This window comes from Acinonyx jubatus, chromosome B3 (genome assembly GCF_027475565.1).
Source record: "Acinonyx jubatus isolate Ajub_Pintada_27869175 chromosome B3, VMU_Ajub_asm_v1.0, whole genome shotgun sequence".
NCBI lineage: Eukaryota > Metazoa > Chordata > Mammalia > Carnivora > Felidae > Acinonyx > Acinonyx jubatus.
The window spans coordinates 38,742,423-38,761,671 of NC_069386.1; the positions used below are offsets into that span (position 1 = coordinate 38,742,423).

At 36.1% G+C, this 19,249-nt stretch overlaps 1 protein-coding gene across 3 annotated transcripts in view; it reads left to right on the forward strand.

Annotated features, from left to right (window-relative positions):
- DENND4A (DENN domain containing 4A) overlaps nt 1-19,249 on the forward strand; it is a 133,080-nt gene that overhangs the window by 58,248 nt on the left and 55,583 nt on the right. For 2 of the 3 annotated variants that reach the window (XM_027067554.2, XM_053223859.1), the window contains exons 1-5: nt 1,217-2,565; nt 2,856-3,031; nt 7,092-7,192; nt 12,169-12,387; nt 14,042-14,187. In XM_027067554.2, the coding sequence (XP_026923355.2) occupies nt 2,856-3,031; nt 7,092-7,192; nt 12,169-12,387; nt 14,042-14,187 (642 nt within the window). In that variant the 5' untranslated portion in view covers nt 1,217-2,565. Of the gene's footprint in view, nt 1-217; nt 277-1,216; nt 2,566-2,855; nt 3,032-7,091; nt 7,193-12,168; nt 12,388-14,041; nt 14,188-19,249 lie in introns of those variants that run through there. The other variant, XM_027067557.2, reaches the window with a different exon arrangement.

The following is a 19,249-nucleotide window of genomic DNA, read 5'->3' on the forward strand; positions in this document are numbered from 1 at the left end:
AGAGAATTCAGAGTAGGGGAAGTTAGTAGTTAGGTCAGTGGTTAGGATGTACTTTTCAAGATCTTATTAAGTGATATAAACAGTTCCTATACAGGTTAATGGTTATGTTGAAACTTGATGGATGTCAGCATTAGCCAAAAAAGTTTTTTTTACCAGAAAGTGGTGTTTTAAAGCTCATCTTTATATTTCAAACACTTTATTGTAAATCTTCTTCCAGTTATCACCACATGATAATCTGATTCTCAGTCAACCTGTTTCTTCACCCCTTCCACTAAGGCAAGTAGAATTTCCTTTCTATTTATGTTTCTCTAAATCTAGTGCGAGCTAAAGTGACATTCAAATATTTTCTCTTTCCTAGGAAAAATTGCAAATGTTGATGGAAAGACTTCTCATTTAATTGTTTGTTATCTAAATTCCTTTTACTTAAAGAAAAAAGAAAAACCTTTACAATAGTTTGGTATTTTGTGTATCCATTTATTATCAAGTACTTATTATTGCATAAATAAGTATATGTGTATATAGATTATGAAAACAATGGTTTTTAACTTTAAATACCCTCTGAAGAACATTCAAACGTAATTAATTTTAAATTTAACCCCCTAATAAAATGGTACTCATAAATACTAACCATGGAATAAAATAATGTATTTCATCCCTTAGAAGTTCCAAGAAATTATGAAATAAATTTTTTCTAAAGTATCAGTTCTTGAAATTTAATTAGCAGTGTAATTTTCTAGCAGAGAAATCATTACAATATAATTAAGTTATTTTGTAGCACATACCTGAGGGAGACCAGCTGCCATCTTTGACATTAATTTTGTAAGAATTGCAGATTATTTCATCACTAGGTCTCAGTCCAGAGCAACCAGTGTTTTCTTAACCTTTGTTTGAGTGAAAAATAAACTAGAAATACTGACTGTGACTATGTATAAAAAGATCCTAAATTACCCAAGAGGCCTTTTTTTTTATTTTGGTAACAGCTTTATTGATATAATTCACATACTATACAATTCACCCAGTTAAATTGTACAATTCAATGCTTATATTCACTCTGTGAATAGAGATATATGGAGATCACTATAAACAACATTTACATCGCTCTAAAAAGAATTTCTGCCATTTCTACTCATGCAAATACACACACACACACACACACACACACACACACACACACACACACACGTGTGTGTGCACAGACAAACACACCTCTCCAGCCTAAGGCAACCGCTGATCAACTTTCTATCTCTACGGATTTGCCTATTCTGGAGATTTCATATAAATGGAATTATATAATATGTAGCCTTTTGTGTGTGGCTTCTTTCACTTATTATAATGTTTCTGAAGTTCATCCATGTTATCATATTTTATTCCTTTCTGTTTCCAACAAATATTCCATTGTATGGATAGATCACTTTTTATTTATTCATTCATTAGTTGAGGGACATTTGGGTTGTTTCTACTTTTGCCTACAATGAATAATGCTGCTACCAACGTGCACAAGTTTTTTGTGGATGTGTTTTCCTTTCTCCAAGAGAATTGTTACTAGTTTTGCTTTATTTAAAAAAAAGTTAAGTGGCGCCTGGGTGGCTCAATCGGTTAAGCGTCGACTTCAGCTCAGGTCATGATCTTAGATTTGTGAGTTCGAGTCCTGCATTGGGCTCTGTGCTGACAGTAATCCCTCTGTCTCTCTTTCTCTCTGCCCTCCCTCACTGTGACTCTGTCTCTTTCTCTCTCAAAAATAAACAAACATTTAAAAAGTTTTTTAATAAAAAAAAATAAAAAAGTTAATTTGGTGAAGCCAATTATTTAGCCAATTATATAGACAACATACTGATTGGCTTACTGAATTACTTAGTCCGGTATTTTGTTACCACACAGAATGTGGTATAAATTTGCTTTGTATGTATATACCATCACTTCGTACCTCTCAATTTCATATTACTCTTTTCATTACAATAGTAAAGATAATCTATTTGTAAATCCAAATCTTAATGTATGTGCTTGCCTTAAGGGAGGTGGGCCTGTAAGTCATATTTTTTCTGACAATTAACAATGAAAGGTGAGCCATTTAACAAAAATTTCATTAAAAAATTTGCTTTCAACTAAAGCATCCCTCTATAGATTGAGTCCTTTATTTGGACATTATCTACTCAGCAGATCTTTTTCTGAAAAAAAGAATGACTTTTCATTTTTCCATATTGAATACACTGTAGAAAAATCTGATGATTTTGAAACCTCAGAAAACTTCATTGTTTTCATAGTATATTTCTAATGTTTTCCACACGTAAGGACAGCAATCGCGTCTAAAGTTGAATATATAATATAATCCTAACCCAATCATGACCTTGTTTCATTATTTTGGATAATGAGATATTTGAATATATATATTTTTAATTATATATTTTTGTTTGGATTGACAGTGGTGGCAAGTTTTCAACACTACTTCAAAATTTAGGCCCTGAAAATGCTGTGACACTACTTGTGTTTGCAGTAACAGAACATAAGATTCTCATCCATTCCCTACGCCCTTCCGTGCTTACTAGTGTGACAGAAGCATTAGTGTCTGTGAGTATTACAGGTTTTGTCATTGGCAGTCAGTTTCATTTTAAGCATAATTGATTCATCTAATTTAAAGCTACTTTTTAAAAGCCTAACTAAAATTCAGAGAGTAATGAATTTTTATGTTGTGAAAACAATTTTAATTTTCTGACACTTCATATTAGTTGTAATTATTTCATTGGTTATCAAGTGTTAGGCTTTAGGTATGAATATTAAATACAGTTTTTTGTGTGTGATGATAAATTATGCTTCAATGCCAAACAGCTAAATATTCTCCTGTCTTTTGTTTATCCAAGATGATTTTCCCTTTCCACTGGCCATGCCCATATGTTCCTCTCTGCCCACTGGCTTTAGCAGATGTCTTGAGTGCACCATGTCCATTCATAGTAGGAATTGATTCAAGATACTTTGATCTCTATGACCCTCCACCAGATGTCAGTTGTGTTGACCTAGACACCAACACCATTTCTCAGTAAGTACATTTTAGTGATTCTCTACTCAGTAATTTACAACTTCGTATTATATGTATGTAATTGTATATTTTTTGAATGCGAATTAGAATTCTTTTGAGCTGTATTGTTTTTGTTTTGGGATTATACCATCTTTGAATCAACCCGTTCTATTCTCCAATGGAATAGATTTAGGGTATTAGAGAGCTTGTACTGTAAAGAAATTATACCTTTAATCCTCAGATCTTTAAATATTTAAGAAACATTATAATCTTATGTAGAAATTTAGCAGAAGGGAAATGGAGGTTAGAAACAGAAAAATTTAGGGGCGCCTGGGTGGCTCAGTCATTTGAGTGTCTGACTTTGGCTCAGGTCATGATCTCACATTTTTGTGAGTTCAAGCCCTGCAGTGGGCTCACTGATGTCAGTGCAGAGCCCATTTAGGATCCTCCGTCCCCCTTCCTTTCTGTCCCTCCCCCACTAGCACTCTCTATCTCAAAAATAAATAACCATTAAGAAAACAAAACAAAAATTTATTTACCATTTTCCAGATGAGTACAGGTGAAATCACAAATTGAATCGGAATACTATACCTTGGTATAGTATTCCAATTCTGTTTCTAGTCTTGTGTAATACTATTAGTACACTAGTACTTCAAAAAAAATTAAATAACTTTTAAGTTATAAATGATTTTATCACCTTTATACTTTTAGAATATAAGGGTTTTATAAGTTTTCCTCTCTTTTTATTGGAATAATATTTAAGTTGTAGCTACTGGAGCTATCTTTTCATAGTTTTTTTATAATTCAGTTGTTTGCTCATATCCCTTATTTTCAGTTGAATCATACTTATGCTATTCAGGGAAAAGGAAATTGATGCACTGAACACACTGCATTCACAGGACATACTTACAATAACTACAAGTTAGTCTGTTAGTAAAGCCCAAAAGCTAAATATGTATATGTGCAATAGGTTCTTCTCCATTTTTACTAAACGTGTTTCATATTAAAGTGGTTTGATTAAATTCTCTAACCTTACATTAATTCTAGTCTTGTCACGTATGTCAAAACCTCAAGTGCCTAAACCATTAGAAAAGATGGTGTTCTATTAAATAGATAATATAAAAATAATATAAAATGATAATATATTACAGCAAAAAAATACTTCTTTTAAGGTTTACATTCGAGAGAGAGAGAATGCCTGTGTGCAAGTGTACAGGGGAAGAGCAGAGAGAGAGCAGGACAGAGGATCCCAACCAGGCTCTGCGCTGACAGCAGAGAGCGCAATGCAGGGCTCCAGCTCACAAACCGTGAGATCATGACCTGAGCTGAAGTCGAACACCTAACCTACTGAGCCAGCCAGGCACCCTGAATACTTTTCTATTATAAAGTATATACGCTGTCAAAAAGCTATTTTTCAGAGAATGCCTAACCAAGTAAATATGGGATGTACTTTGTGCATAAAAGCCATTTTATACATGGGATTGATAGAGTCTAATATTCTTTATCAGGAACATTTCACTCATTACCAGGAATATTTAATTCTTTAGATATTAAAGTATTATCTTTTTTTTTGGCCAGTTGTTGATGTTACATGACATAATTTTTTTTCATTTATTTTTTTTTATTTTTTGGGAGAGCATGAGGAGGGTAGGGGCAGAGAGAGAGGGAGATGGAGAATCCCAGGCAGGTTCTGCACTGTCAGCATAGAACCCTACACAGGGCTCGAACTCATGAATCATGAGGTCGTGACCTGAGCCAAAACCAAGAGTCAGACGCTTAACCAACTGGGCCACCCAGGCAACCCCAATGACATAGTATTTTTAAAAATTGAAATTCAGGGTGGTGAATTGGTATATACTGTATTTATTATGGTAATAAATTACATTTTCCCTCTTTTTATACTTTCCTTCTGGTTTGTTAAAAGAATTTTTTTAATTTTGTGTTTTTCATTTGATTGCTAGTGAGTTAAAGAATCAAAGAAAACATGAGTTGTTGGCACTCATTAGTAGTATTCCTTCTTGATATTATCACCCTTCCAAATGTATGGAAGGACGAAGCAGGTGAACTAACAGCTTTCTAGTTTCCTTTATCCAGAATTTCTGGATTTTATTTTTTTTTTTTTTAATTTTTTTTTCAACGTTTATTTATTTTTGGGACAGAGAGAGACAGAGCATGAATGGGGGAGGGGCAGAGAGAGAGGGAGACACAGAATCAGAAACAGGCTCCAGGCTCTGAGCCCTCAGCCCAGTGCCTGACGCGGGGCTCGAACTCACGGACCGCGAGATTGTGACCTGGCTGAAGTCAGAAGCTTAACCGACTGCGCCACCCAGGCGCCCCCTGGATTTTATTTTTAAGTAATCACCACATCCAACATGGGGCTCAAACTCACAACCCCAAGAGTAAAAGTGACACACTCTACTGAGCCAGCCAGTCACCCCCAAAGCTTAGATTTTTAAGTAATTTATCAGAAGGGGCACATAGCATCTACTGCCTGCTAGATTTTGGAACCATCACCATCCAGGTTTAAAACTAATTCCTCTGCCACCGATTATCGGTTATTTTGGGAATCACCATGAGTAAAAATATGAGTAAATAACAGTAATTAGGTGTAATGAATGGACACCAAGATTCTGTTCATCTATCTTCAGCACCCTTTTTTGATAGGCACTGGAAATAAAAGGACAACTTGGTATACTTCTTTCTCTTAAGTAGACTTAAGTACACTTCTTTCTCTGAAGTTGCTCATAATTTAGTTTTATAAGGCCAGCATGCACACAGTGAATGATAAAGTACAGTGGGAGTGCTGTGTTGCAAAGTTTTATCCAGAAAATAATGTAAAAAGTGTTCTACATTGTCTTCTCACTGTAATGCAGGATTCCGTGCTCCCGGTCACATTATAAAATAAAACCTTCGCAGTGGGACATCTGCAGGTGGCCCTGTTCCATCTATCTGTATTTTTATCCTCATTTGTGGAAAGATAGGGTAGATTCCAAGATAGTGGTTCTTTTTAGCCTAAGCTTTCCCATCCACTCCTTTTTCTTTGCTTGGTTTCCAAGGTGATGATTTTGCCCTTTTTGTTCTGTGGGAAGTACAGGGAACAGAAAAATAAATTCAACTTCCACTACACACGTGTGCTGTGTTGTTTTTGGTGGTTAGTACATGAGTGATTCAGTTTTCTTCTCCTTTTTCTCTACATTTTTCAAGTTTTCTAAAAATATATATATATATATGGCTTCTGAAGTACAAAGAAAGATTTAATAAGTAAAGAATGGAATCAAAAAAGCTATCGTGAAGTCCAAAAGGTTTATTGTATTTTATCACCATGCTCTTTTCTTACTGCACGTGTGGTTGGAAGAACAACTGTGTCCTAATAATTTTAATAAAAGAGATTATAGGAGTTTGTTGTAGAAACAAAGATAGCACTTTCAAGCAGATATCCTCTTTTATAGTTATAAAAGTACTTTGGAGTATTATCCTTTGCTCAAATAATTTAATATCATGGATTAGTTATTTTCTGAAAGAAACGAAAGCAAATTTTACTTCCACTTTTAGGAAACTAAGAAACTAAATACTTAAATATACTGCAGTATTTTGATAAGCTTTCTGGATCCTCAGTTCATTTTGTCTTTATAAGTGCAAGTTTTCCACAGTGCTTGTTCTTAGAGTCAGAGTCTATAAGAAAAAAAACCTCCTGTTCCTAGGATTTTCTCAGTATTGAGGTGTCTAGGGACTCTTAAATGGGGTTTGAGAATAATGACCACCATATTAAGTTTGTAGTGATTAGCATGATTCCACTGCAAGTAGAATTTACCCAGTACCAACATAATTATAATTTTTTGCGCTATATTTGTATAAGGTTCTACTCTTGTGTGAGTTAATTTTTAAATATTCTGCATCCCAGTTTATCCTTGTAGTATTTTTCTCTTATTATAATATTTTATTTTTGTATATATGTACATACATTTTGTACTTATGTATTTTATTTTTTATTCAATATGTGTTTTCTTTTACCTTTTATATATATAGCAAAAAAAAAAAAAAAACATCTAACAAATACATTGTTGTTGTCATTTAATCCCAGAACTGGTGACAAGAAAAATGTAGCCTGGAAGATACTTCCAAAGAAACCATGTAAAAATCTGATGAACACACTGAATAATTTGCACCAGCAGCTGGCAAAATGTAAGTGTATAACTTAATTAAAGGAAGTAATTTAATCTGAGAAAGGACTCCAGTTACTTTGCCTTGCTAGTGAAAGGATACTGTTTATTTTATCTAAGGGAAATGTTTTTATAATCTTAAGGGAAAATGAACACTAAAGCAAACTTTGTTAGAAGCTGAATAGATTTATAAAATTTATTATATTTTATTTTATATCTGCTACATGTTCATAGAGCCATATTAGAATAGTAAAATTGAAAAAGAGGTTGAGGTAATTGTCTTCCTTACTTTTACCATTACTGAAATACCGTGGAAAAAATAAGGGTTTCCTTCCCTGATGAACATGGATACAAAAATCCTCAACAAGATATTAGCCAACCAGATCCAACAATACATTAAAAAAATTATTCGCCACGACCAGGTGAGATTTATACCTGGGATGCAGGGCTGGTTCCGTATCCACAAAACAATCAATGTGATTCATCACATCAATAAAAGAAAGGACAAGAACCACATGATCCTCTCAATAGATACAGAGAAAGCATTTGACAAAATAGAGCATCCTTTCTTAATAAAAACCATTAAGAAATTAGGGATAGAAGGATCATACCTCAAGATCATGAAAGCCATATATGAAAGACCCAATGCTAATATCATCCTCAATGGGGAAAACTGAGAGCTTTCCCCCTAGGATCAGAAACAAGACAGGGATGTCCACTCTCGCCACTGTTAACTCAACATAGTATTGGAAGTCTTAGCCTTAGCAATCAGACAACACAAAGAAATAAAAGGCATCCAAATCGGCCAGGAGGAGGTCAAACTTTCACTATTTACAGATGACATGATGCTCTATATGGAACCCCAAAAGATTCCACCAAAAAAACCCTGCTAGGACTGATCCATGAATTCAGCAAAGTTGCAGGACATAAAATCAATGCACAGAAATCAGTTGCATTCCTATACACCAACAATGAAACAATAGAAAGAGAAATCAAGGAATCAGTCCCATTTACAATCACACCAAAAACCATAAAATATCTAGGAATAAATCTAACCAAAGAGGTGAAAAATCTATACACTGAAAACTATAGAAAGCTTATGAAACAAATTGAAAAAGACACACAAAAAAATGGAAAAATATTCCATGCTCCTGGATAGGAAGAACAAATATTGTTAAAGTGTCAATACTACCCAAAGCAATCTACATAGTCAATGCAATCCCTATGAAAACAACACCAGCATTCTTCACAGAGCTAGAACAAACAGTCCTAAAATTTGTATGGGACCAGAAAAGACCCTGAATAGCCAAAGCAATCTTGAAAAAGAAAACCAAAGCAGGAGGCATCACCGTCGTGGACTTCAAGCTGTATTACAAAGCTGTATTCGTCAAGACAGTATGGTACTGACACAAACAGACACTCAGATCAATGGAACAGAATAGAGAACCCAGAAATGGACCCACAAACATATGGCCAACTAGTCTTTGACAAAGCAGGAAAGAATATCCAATAGAATAAAGACAGTCTCTTCAGCAAGTGGTGCTGGGAAAACTGGACAGCGACATGCAGAAGAATGAACCTGGACCACTTTCTTACACCATACACAAAAATAAACTCAGAAGGGATGAAAGACCTAAACATAAGACAGGAAGCCATCAAAATCTTCCAGGAGAAAGCAGGCAAAAACCTCTTTGATCTCGGCCGCAGAAACTTCTTACTCAACATGTCTCCAGAGGCAAGGGAAACAAAAGAAAAATGAACTACTGGGACCTCATCAAAATAACAAGCTTCTGCATAGCGAAGGAAACAATCAGCAAAACTAAAAGGCAACCCATGGAATGGCAGAAGATAGTTGCAAACAACATATCAGATAAAGGGTTAGTATCCAAAATCTATAAAGAACTTATCAAACTCAACATCCAAAAAACAATCCAGTGAAGAAATGGGCAAAAGACATGAAGAGACACTTCTCCAGAGAAGATATCCAGATGGCCAACCGGCACATGAAAAAATGCTCAACATCACTCATCATCAGGGAAATGCAAATCAAAACCACAAGGAGATACCGCCTCACACCTGTCAGAATGGCTAACATGAACAACTCAGGCAACAACAGATGTTGGCCAGGATGCAGAGAGAGAGGATCTCTTTTGTATTGTTGGTGGGAATGCAAGCTGGTGCAGCCACTCTGGAAAACAGTATGGAGGTTCCTCAAAAAACTAAAAATAGAACTACCCTACGACTCAGCAATTGCACTACTAGGCATTTATCCAAGGGATACAGGTGTGCTGTTTCGAAGGAACACACACCCCCTAATGTTTATAGCAGCACTATCAACAATAGCCAAAGTATGGAAAGAGCCCAAATGTCCATTGATGGATGAATGGATAAAGAAGATGTGGTACATATATACAATGGAATACCATTCAGCAATCAAAAAGAATGAAATCTTACCATTTGCAACTATGTGGACGGAACTAGAGGGTATTATGCTAAGTGAAATTAGTCAGAGAAAGACAAATACCATATGACTTCACTCATGTGAGGACTTTAAGACACAAAACAGATGAACATAAGGGAAGGGAAGCAAAAATAATATAAAAACAGGGAGGGGGATGGACATAAGAGACTCTTAAACATGGAGAACAAACAGAGGGTTACTGGAGGGGTCGTGGGAGGGGGGATGGGCTAAATGGGTAAGGGGCATTAAGGAATCTACTCCTGAAATCATTGTTGCACTATATGCTAACTAACTTAGATGTAAATTAAATAAATGAATAATAATAATAATTAAAAAATAAGGGTTTCCTCTTGTATAACATTCTCTTCATACAGAGAATAGAAGTTTAATTTTGAAAATTTAAGACAGATGGTTTAAATTAGAAAGTGCTGATGATTTTAGTGGGGTGAGAGCTGGGTTTTAAGCTTTCACCTTCAGTGGATCTTAATGCCATCCTTACCTCAAATAATTTGAAAATAGAAGCCTACCAAATGCATTAGGAAATTAATCAAAATGAAAATTGATTGGGATATTGATTGGGAATGTTTCAGTAAAAAGCTTATATAAGAATACCTTGGCAGTGATCCAGAATTACCAATAAGAAGAATTAAACCTTCACATACTTAATCTCTTGGTATTTTAGAACAATGGCCCATTCAGGGTCCATGATTTAATACTTACTGTTTAAAAAATGGTCAGTAATGGCATAGCAGTATTTGAGGTTCTCTTTTATGTATTAGGTGAAATATAGACAGCAGAAGGGGCCTATATCCTTGAGGGTTCAAAGTGACCATAGAGTTGGAAATAGACATGGAAGACGACAGTGTTTCCCAAGTAAACCTTACAGCAAGCAGAGAATCTGGAAGTGGCTCATAAGTACTGGAATAGGAAAACAGTGACATGAAATAGAGCAGCATGTCATCTTAGGTGGCAAATAAATTATGTATAGAATTTTATTTAAGCTGACTAGTTATCTGCTTTCTAACAAGGCATACACTTCTTGTAAATAGCTGAGAAGTCCAGCAGCTTTTGTAGCAATATTTAAAATATTATTAAAATCTGTGAAATAGCCCGTCCAGCTGTATTGAAGGGCAGAACCTTAAAGCTGAAAATTATAAACTTTTAAGCAATACTGATAGTTGAGGGCTGTGTAACACTTTATAGCTTCAGAACACTTCCACATATATTTTTTATCTTTACAACTCTGAAGATAAATTGAGGGAGGTTAAATAGCTTGTCAGAGATTATACAGTTAACACGGATGAAGCTAGGATTAAAATCTAGATCTTCTGTATAAAGGCCCATGTTCTTTCTAGTACTGTTACTTTTTTCGACAATAAGAACTCCAGAAAAAACTTTGTAAGATGATTTATTGTTCCTCGTATTTTGAAAAGTTTTTAAATTTTGAAACAATCACAAACATGTTCCCTGATCTTTGAGAATAGATGCCCCATCACCTCCAAATGGAATATATCTCCTACCCAAGAATACATTCTCCTCCACCACTACATAACCATGAAAATCAGGAAATTACCAGTGAGCATTTCTGCCATCTTTACCTGCAGACCAGATTCAAGTTTTATTATAATAATGTTCTTTATAGCAAAATAATCCATTTCCAAATCAGATGTCTCTAGTTTCAAGTCTCTTTAGTCTCCTTTTCTGCAAACACTTCTTCGATTTCTCCTTCTTTTTTTTTTTTTTTTGATACTTTTGAAGATGGTATTTGCAATCATAGAATGGTCCATGATGTGGGTTTGTCTTGAGTGTCCACATGGTAAATATAGGTCATACAGTTTTGGCAGGAATATCACAGAAATGACACTATGTTCCTTTCCTAGCATCCTTATCAGATCGTGAACTACTTAGATTTGTCCCATTATTGATGAAGGTGTTCACTTTGTACACTTGATTAAGGTGGCATCTAGCAGGCCTCTTTTACTTGAGTTTATTCTTTTACTACCTAATGGCTTTAGCGTTGAGTTGTTCAGGAAAAGGAAGAGCTGTTTTTCACATTTTAATCCATGTGTGTTTTTCCTGTCGGCACTTACATTTTTTTTAAAAAGGGGAGAGGGTAGAACTAATGCATTTAACCCTGTTTCCTGTTGATATGGTTGCTATGATTTTCTCTTATTAATTTATATATAGTTACTTCAGAACATGATTTTTTTTTTTATGGTAGTCAGACAAACAGTAATAATTTTATATTTACTTTGGTTGAAACGAACTCAGCAGAGGCTAACAAATGATGTAGCAAGCTTTGCTGGGGTTTACATATTATGAAGTTATGTAAACAAAGAGTTAAGTAGCTTGAGCCCTTTTGAAAACAATAACTTCTTTCTTTCAATTTTTTTGAAATGTAATTAACATACAGGACTGTATAAACTTAAGGTGTACAGCGTGACTTGACATACATATAGAACAGATTTATATTGATACCATTATTAACATTGGTTTCAATAGTTTGGAGAAAACCTTAACCCTGTATTTTTTCACAGTGCAGCAGAGACCAAGAGACGATGGACTAATGGACTTAGCAATGAATGACTATGATTTTAATTCTGGAAAGAGGTTGCACATGATAGATTTGGAAATCCAAGAGGCATTTTTGTGTTTCATGGCCTCTATTTTAAAAGGCTATAGATCATACTTAAGACCAATAACACAAGCCCCATCTGAGACAGCCACAGATGCGTCCTCTCTTTTTGCCTTGCAAGGTGAGCGATTGTACACTTTTATAGCTTTCGTATCACTGAGTTTAACCTTATGATGATACAGTTTTTCTGTGTTGGTAGCTCATGTTTATCAAAATACGTAGCTATTTTTGAAGTATGTGAATCTACCAATTTTGTTGGTAATCCATTTCCACACAGCTAGTTATTTCTCAGACAAATTAGAAATAATCCCATTAACAAAATATGTCAAAGAAACTATTTGAAAAGCACAGAGCTTTGTAACCATGTATTGCTTCACTCTTTTGTGCCACAGATGTGTTAGGATATTGATAGTTTCAGTTTTCAGAGCAGCTGGGCAATGTTGAACACTCTGAGGAGCCTCTGGGATGGTCACCTCCAAGCATGCACAGCCTCATTCATTTTACTTCATTACACTTTATAAATATTCCTTTCTTTCTGTTTGTGCCCTGAAACAAAAGAAGTTGGAGAGCCCCTGAGTGCAATTTGTGTCAAAATACAGATTTATTTTCTTTTGTAGTATATAACATTTGGAAGAGAAATTCATTTAATAAGCATATATTGAGTTCCTCTAAATGCTAGGTATATAGTGGCATGCAAAAGATACATGGTCATAAGAGAGAGAGAGGGAGAGGGAGAGGGAGAGAGAGACATGGTCACTTTTCCCAGTGAGCTTATAGTCAAGAAGATAAGCAATTTGAAGGGCACCTGACTGGTTCAGTCAGAGGAGTATGTGACTCTTGATCTCAGGGTCAGGAGTTCAAGCCCCACATGAGGTTTAGAGATTACTTAAATAAATAAAACTTAAAAAAAAAAAAAAAGATAAGTAATTTGAAAATAGTATGAATGAGGGGCACCTGGGTGGCTCAGTCAGTTGAGCATCTGACTTCGGCTTAGGTCATGATCTCACTATTCACAAGTTGGAGCCCTGCTTGGGGCTCTGTGCTGACATCTCAGAGCCTGGAGCCCACTTCGGATTCTGTATCTTCCTCTCTCTCTGCTCCTCCCCAGCTTGTACTCTGTCTGTCTGTCTCTCTCTCTCTTTCTCTCTGTCTCTTTCTCTCTCAAAAATAATAAAAACAAACATTAAAAAAATAATATGAATGAACACTTTATTTCACAACTTCAGATCACAGAAAACCCTTCTGAGGAATTTATCTCTGAGCCATAATGTCAAGGATGAATACAAATTAGCCAGGCAAAAGAAAAGTAGAAAGTTTTAGACAGAGAGAACATTTGGAAATAGTTTGAATTTATGGGCCCAAAAGAAGGCCCAAGTGTAGTGTAACTGATCATAGTAAGCAGTGTGGAGCGCAAAATCAGGAAATAAACTTTTCCTCTGTTTCAGTAAGGCACAGACATAATCAAACACTAGAGAGGTTGTAACTGTTGCTCTTTAAAAATGCTTTCACATTTACAATTTTATATATAATCCACAAGGTAATGAGAGGACAACAGAGACAAGTCTGCGTGAAGATTTGAAAGATCTGGGTTCAAGTTCCTTTCCTATTGCTGTCTTTGTCAGGTCACTTCCCCAGGGGTCTTAGTTTCTTCTTCTGCAAAATGGTAGGTTGAGGAAGTACAGATGACATGGTTAATCAAGTTCCTTCTGGCTTAAAATTCTATGAATCTTTGAATGATCCTATATTTTGTGACATTATGAATTTATGTTGAACAGCTTTCTTAAGAAGCCGGGACCGATCACATCAAAAATTCTATAACATGATGACCAAAACACAAATGTTCATTCGCTTCATCGAGGAATGTTCTTTTGTCAGTGATAAAGATGCAAGCCTGGCATTTTTTGATGACTGTGTAGATAAAGTAAGTAAGAGTATGTCTACGGTGCCCTAACTTATTTTGTGTGATTGTTTTACATGTTACGAGTTATAGTTGCTATTTAACTTTTATCAGCGCTTAACAGAATCTAAGTTCATTTCATTTCATCATTGACTCTTTATATTATTAAAGTTTTGTTTGGACTGCTAGATATTATAAACCACAAACTCTTAGGAGTACCTTGCAGGATTTTACTGAATCATGAGTTTTATTTTAGCAACCAGGTCTATAACTTTGCCTGCCCACTTACAGACTATGGGAGTTCTGTCCAAGTCTGTGGACCTCCAACTTGAGCATCTGTAGTTTTCACCTCTCCTTATTGTACATTGCCACATGCTGAGAGTAGGTGTAGTGCATAATGAATATATCACTTGAATACTTCTACAATTTGGAAGTGAGTTTATAGCATAAATTAAGTGAATTAATTCTATTTTAAATTCGTGTATGAAACCTTCTCTTCCCCTTCAGTCCTAATATCGTAAGGCGGTTATCTATGCTGAACATAGAGGAGGTTGGGGAACAGTGATCTAGAGTGGGGTGTTGAAACCTGAATGGGGTGAGGAAGAAGGAACAGACTAGCATTGGGTGTTGGAGCCCAAGCCAGGTGAAGACAGCATCTATGTAAGGGGTGACCTAGCATGGAGAATCAGAGGATGAGCAGGATAAAAAGAGTGCCCAGGCTGGGGGACAGACAGCTGCAGGGGATCAGAATAAACAAGATGAGAAGAGTATCCATGCCAAAACAGCATGGAGTATCAGAGGCTGAGCAAGGTGAGGAGAGTGTCCCCACAGGTTAGGGGCAGCAAATGGAGTATCAAAGTTTGATCTAGATGAGGAAGATGCCAGCTTGGTGGGGACAGAGGGTAGGTCTGGAAGTAGCTGTTGAGGCCAAATTAGGATGAAGAAGTCGTATGTGTGGAGAGGGGTGGTGGTGGAAATGGGAGAATGTAAAGAGGAGTGGATCAAATAAATATATTAAAGATAATGAAGTTACTCACTGTCAGAGAAGGGACTTACAAATACAGCAAAGGAGAAAACCAGAATGAACCCTGTGTTATTAGAGTGGAGTAAGAAGTTTGATATATCATTGGTTTTCAGTATGTATAGACAAATATAGAAATAAGTACAGATGTAAGTATGTATGTCTGTGTGTGTACATACATATATTCCCTAGCTCTGTACACCTAGAGAATCTGGAAGCAGCCATACCCCAATGGTGGTGAGTACACCTAATGAACAGAATTTGGCTTCTAACGCCCATTCTCCACTAAAAGGAATTAGGACTCCTTGGAGAATAATTGGGTATAGGGCAAGGAAAGTACAGGATGAGCCCTGAAGTAGCTTGTGCTAGAATATAAGGAATTACTCCAAGAATAATGGAGACATGTTTTTTAAAACAACAACAACAACAACAACACACACACACACACACACACACACACACACACACACACAGATAAGCCAGCTTGAAGGAACCCCCACTGGCTATATCTGAGACAATTTGAACATCAAATCTAAGTAACAGATTATAACCCATTGAATAAAATAGGAAACTATGAGTTTACACAGGTACTGAGAGTCTAATGAGAAACAGGATTTTCATTTCAAAGTATCTCTGCACAAAATACGTATTAATTACAAAATGGGCAAGAGGAATTTTATAGTGGAACAGAAAGCCTGGCAGACACCACTTTTATGTAGTCATCAAAGTGAACATTACAAGTAGGGAAACAAATCAACATCATATGCCTATAATAGGCCACGGTGAGAATACAACATCAACTCTGTGATATTTCTGCCAAGGATGCATGACCTATAGAATCTCAAGGAAGTATGAGACAAACCCAAATTAAGTGACATCCCTCAAAATACCCCTTCTGTAATCCACAAATTTTCAGGGTTAAGAAAATAAAGGAAAAATTAAGACACTGCTCAAAAGTGAAGGAAACTAAAGAGTCTTGACAAGCAAATACAAGGCTCATCATTCAGAACTGGATGCTCTTGGCATACCATCATTAACATAATCAGTAAAGCTCGGAGGTAGTTTGAGGATTAGACAGTGGTAGTAGTATAACATGTTGGTTTCCACAATTTGTTGTATTATGGTTAGATAGCAGACTGTCATTGTTTGTAGGAAGTACACACTAAAGTATTGAAGGGTGTTGGGTCATCAGGCCAGCAATTTACTCTCAGACGATGAAAGGGAAAACATTATATGCACTTTAAAAGTTATTGTACTTGAAACTCCTGTAAATTTGTGAGTATATATGCATACAGTGTTTATGATTTTATGCCCATGACCATAGAAAAAAGGAGGAAAGCAAAGTTTTGTCATGTATTTAGTCAACAAGTTATGCTTGTAAGGTTTTTTAAAGAAGTCCATCACGTTCAAATTTATGTGACTTAAAGAAAATGTGATTGATTGATTATTTTTTAAATATAATTTATTGTCAAGTTAGCTAACATACAGTGAATACAGTGTGCTCTTGGCTTCAGGACTAGATTCCCATGATTCATTGCTTACCTACAGCACCCAGTGCTCATCCCAACAAGTGCCCTCCTCAATGCCCATCACCCATTCCACCCCCCCCCACCCCGATTGACCCTCACTTTGTTTTCTGTATTTGTCTCTTATGGTTTGCCTACTTCTCTGTTTGAAACTATTTTTTCCCTTTCCCTTCCCCCATGGTCTTCTGTTAAGTTTCTCAAATTCTACATATGAGTGAAAACATGTAATATTTGTCTTCTCTGACTGACTTATTTCACTTAGCATAATACCCTCCAGTTCCATCCACATTGTTGCAAATGGCAAGTTTTCATTCTTTCTCATTGTCAAGTAGTATACCATTGTATGTATATACCATATCTTCTTTATCCATTCATCAGTTGATGGACATTTGGGCTCTTTCCATAATTTGGCTATTGTTGAAAGTGCTGCTGTAAACATTGGGGTACATATGCCCCTGTGAATCAGCACTCCTTTATCCTTTGGATAAATTCCTAGTAGTGCTATTGCTGGGTCATAGGGTAATTCTATTTTTAATTTTTTGAGGAACTTCCACACTGTTTTCCAAAGTGGCTGCACCAGTTTGCATTCCCACCAACAAGTGAAAGAGGGTTCCTGTTTCCCCACATCCTCACTAACATCTCTTGTTTCCTGAGTTCTTAATTTTAGCCACTCTGACCAGCATGAGGTGGTATCTCCTTGTGATTTTGATTTGCATTTCCCTGATGATGAGCAGTGTCAGATGTCAACAGACATCTTTTCATGTCTGTTGGCCATCTGGATGTCTTCTTTGGAAAAGTTTCTATTCATGTCGTCTGCCCATTTCTTCACTGGATTATTTGTTTTTCAGGTGTTGAGTTTGGTAAGTTCTTTATAGATTTTGGGTACTAACCCTATTTTTTCCCATTCCGTCAGTTGCCTTTTAGTTTTGTTGATTGGTTCCTTCACTGTGCGGAAGCTTTTTATCTTGATGAGGTCCCAATAGTTTATTTTTGCTTTTATTTCCCTTGCCTTTAGAGACATGTTGAGTAAGAAGTTGCTGGGCTGAAGTCAAAGAGGTTGTTGCCTGCTTTCTCTTCTAGGGCTTTGATGGTTCCCTGTCTCACATTTAGGTCTTTCATCCACTTTGAGTTTATTTTTGTGTACGGTGTAAGAGAATGTTGCTGTCCAGTTCTCTCAGCACCATCTGCTAAAGAGACTGTCTTTTTTCCATTGGATACTCTTTCCTGCTTTGTTAAAGATTGGTCATACGTTTATGAGTCCATTTCCGGGTTTCCTATTCTATTCCATTGGTCTTTGTGTCTGTTTTTGTGCCAATACCCTATTGTCTTGATGATTACAGCTTTGTAGTACAGGCTAGAGTCTGGGATTGTGATGCCTCCAGCTTTGGTTTTCTTTTTCAACGTTACTTTGGCTATTTGGGGTCTTTTCTGGTTCCATACAAATTTTAGGATTGTGAAAATCAGTGATTTTTGAGGGGAGGGAGCACAACAGCCAAAATACAACTCATCCTCACATTCAGAAATTGCCTCAGTTCTTTTTGTTTTTTAATTTTTTTTAATGTTTATTTATTTTTGAGAGAGAGAGAGAGAGAGTGTGTGAGCGGGTGAGGGGCAGAGAGAGAGAGACACACAGAATTCGAAGCAGGATCCAGGATCTGAGCTGTCAGCACAGACCCCTACGCAGGGCTCGAACCCACGAACCTTGAGATAATGACCTGAGCTGAAGTTGGACGCTTAACTGATTGAGCCACACAGCCGCCCCAGAAATTGTCTCATTTCTGAGTTTGACATGAAAATGTCCTTTACTAATTGTTAAATAAGTACCAAATATGTCTTATAAAAATGAGAAATGATTCTGACTATGCCAGATGTAATAGGAAAAACACTGCATTGGGAATCAGGACAACCTGAGTTCCAGCTCTTATACTTGTAACTTTTGTGGAGTCATCTAGTCTTTCTGTGTTGTCTTCTTATCTATGTTTAAAACATATTGTGAGTAGAGATCATTATGCACATCTCACAGTGTTCAGAGTAGTGTAGTATGAACCGAAAAGTAGAAAACATTATGAGTCTAGTTATATTTTGCTGATTTTTATTTGAGTTTATAGATTGGTAGTTTATTCACTATCTTAATCAAATCTGTAAGTTTGCCTTAGTTGGTGCTTAATAGAAAGAATAAATAAATAGAAAGGTCTGTGGTAAATAGAAAAGTGTGCTTTAAAACATATTTTCTTTAAGTCCTTTTTTATAGGAATAATTGTGTTGGTTTTGTAGGTAAAAATGATATTTCTGGGGGCACCTGGCTGTCTCAGTGGGTAGAGTATGCAACTCTTGATCTCAGGGTCGTGAGTTCAAGCCCCACATTGGGCATGGAGTCTGCTTTTTTTAAAAAGTGGGGTTTCTGACTAGCAGTATGCGCTTTGAATGTTTTTCCCCTGTGATGCTGGACTTCCACTGGTCATCTTTATGTGCAATTCAGCTTGCTTTGTGAACTGTGGCATACATTTGTATAACAGTTTTTTCCTGTGCCAAACTAACT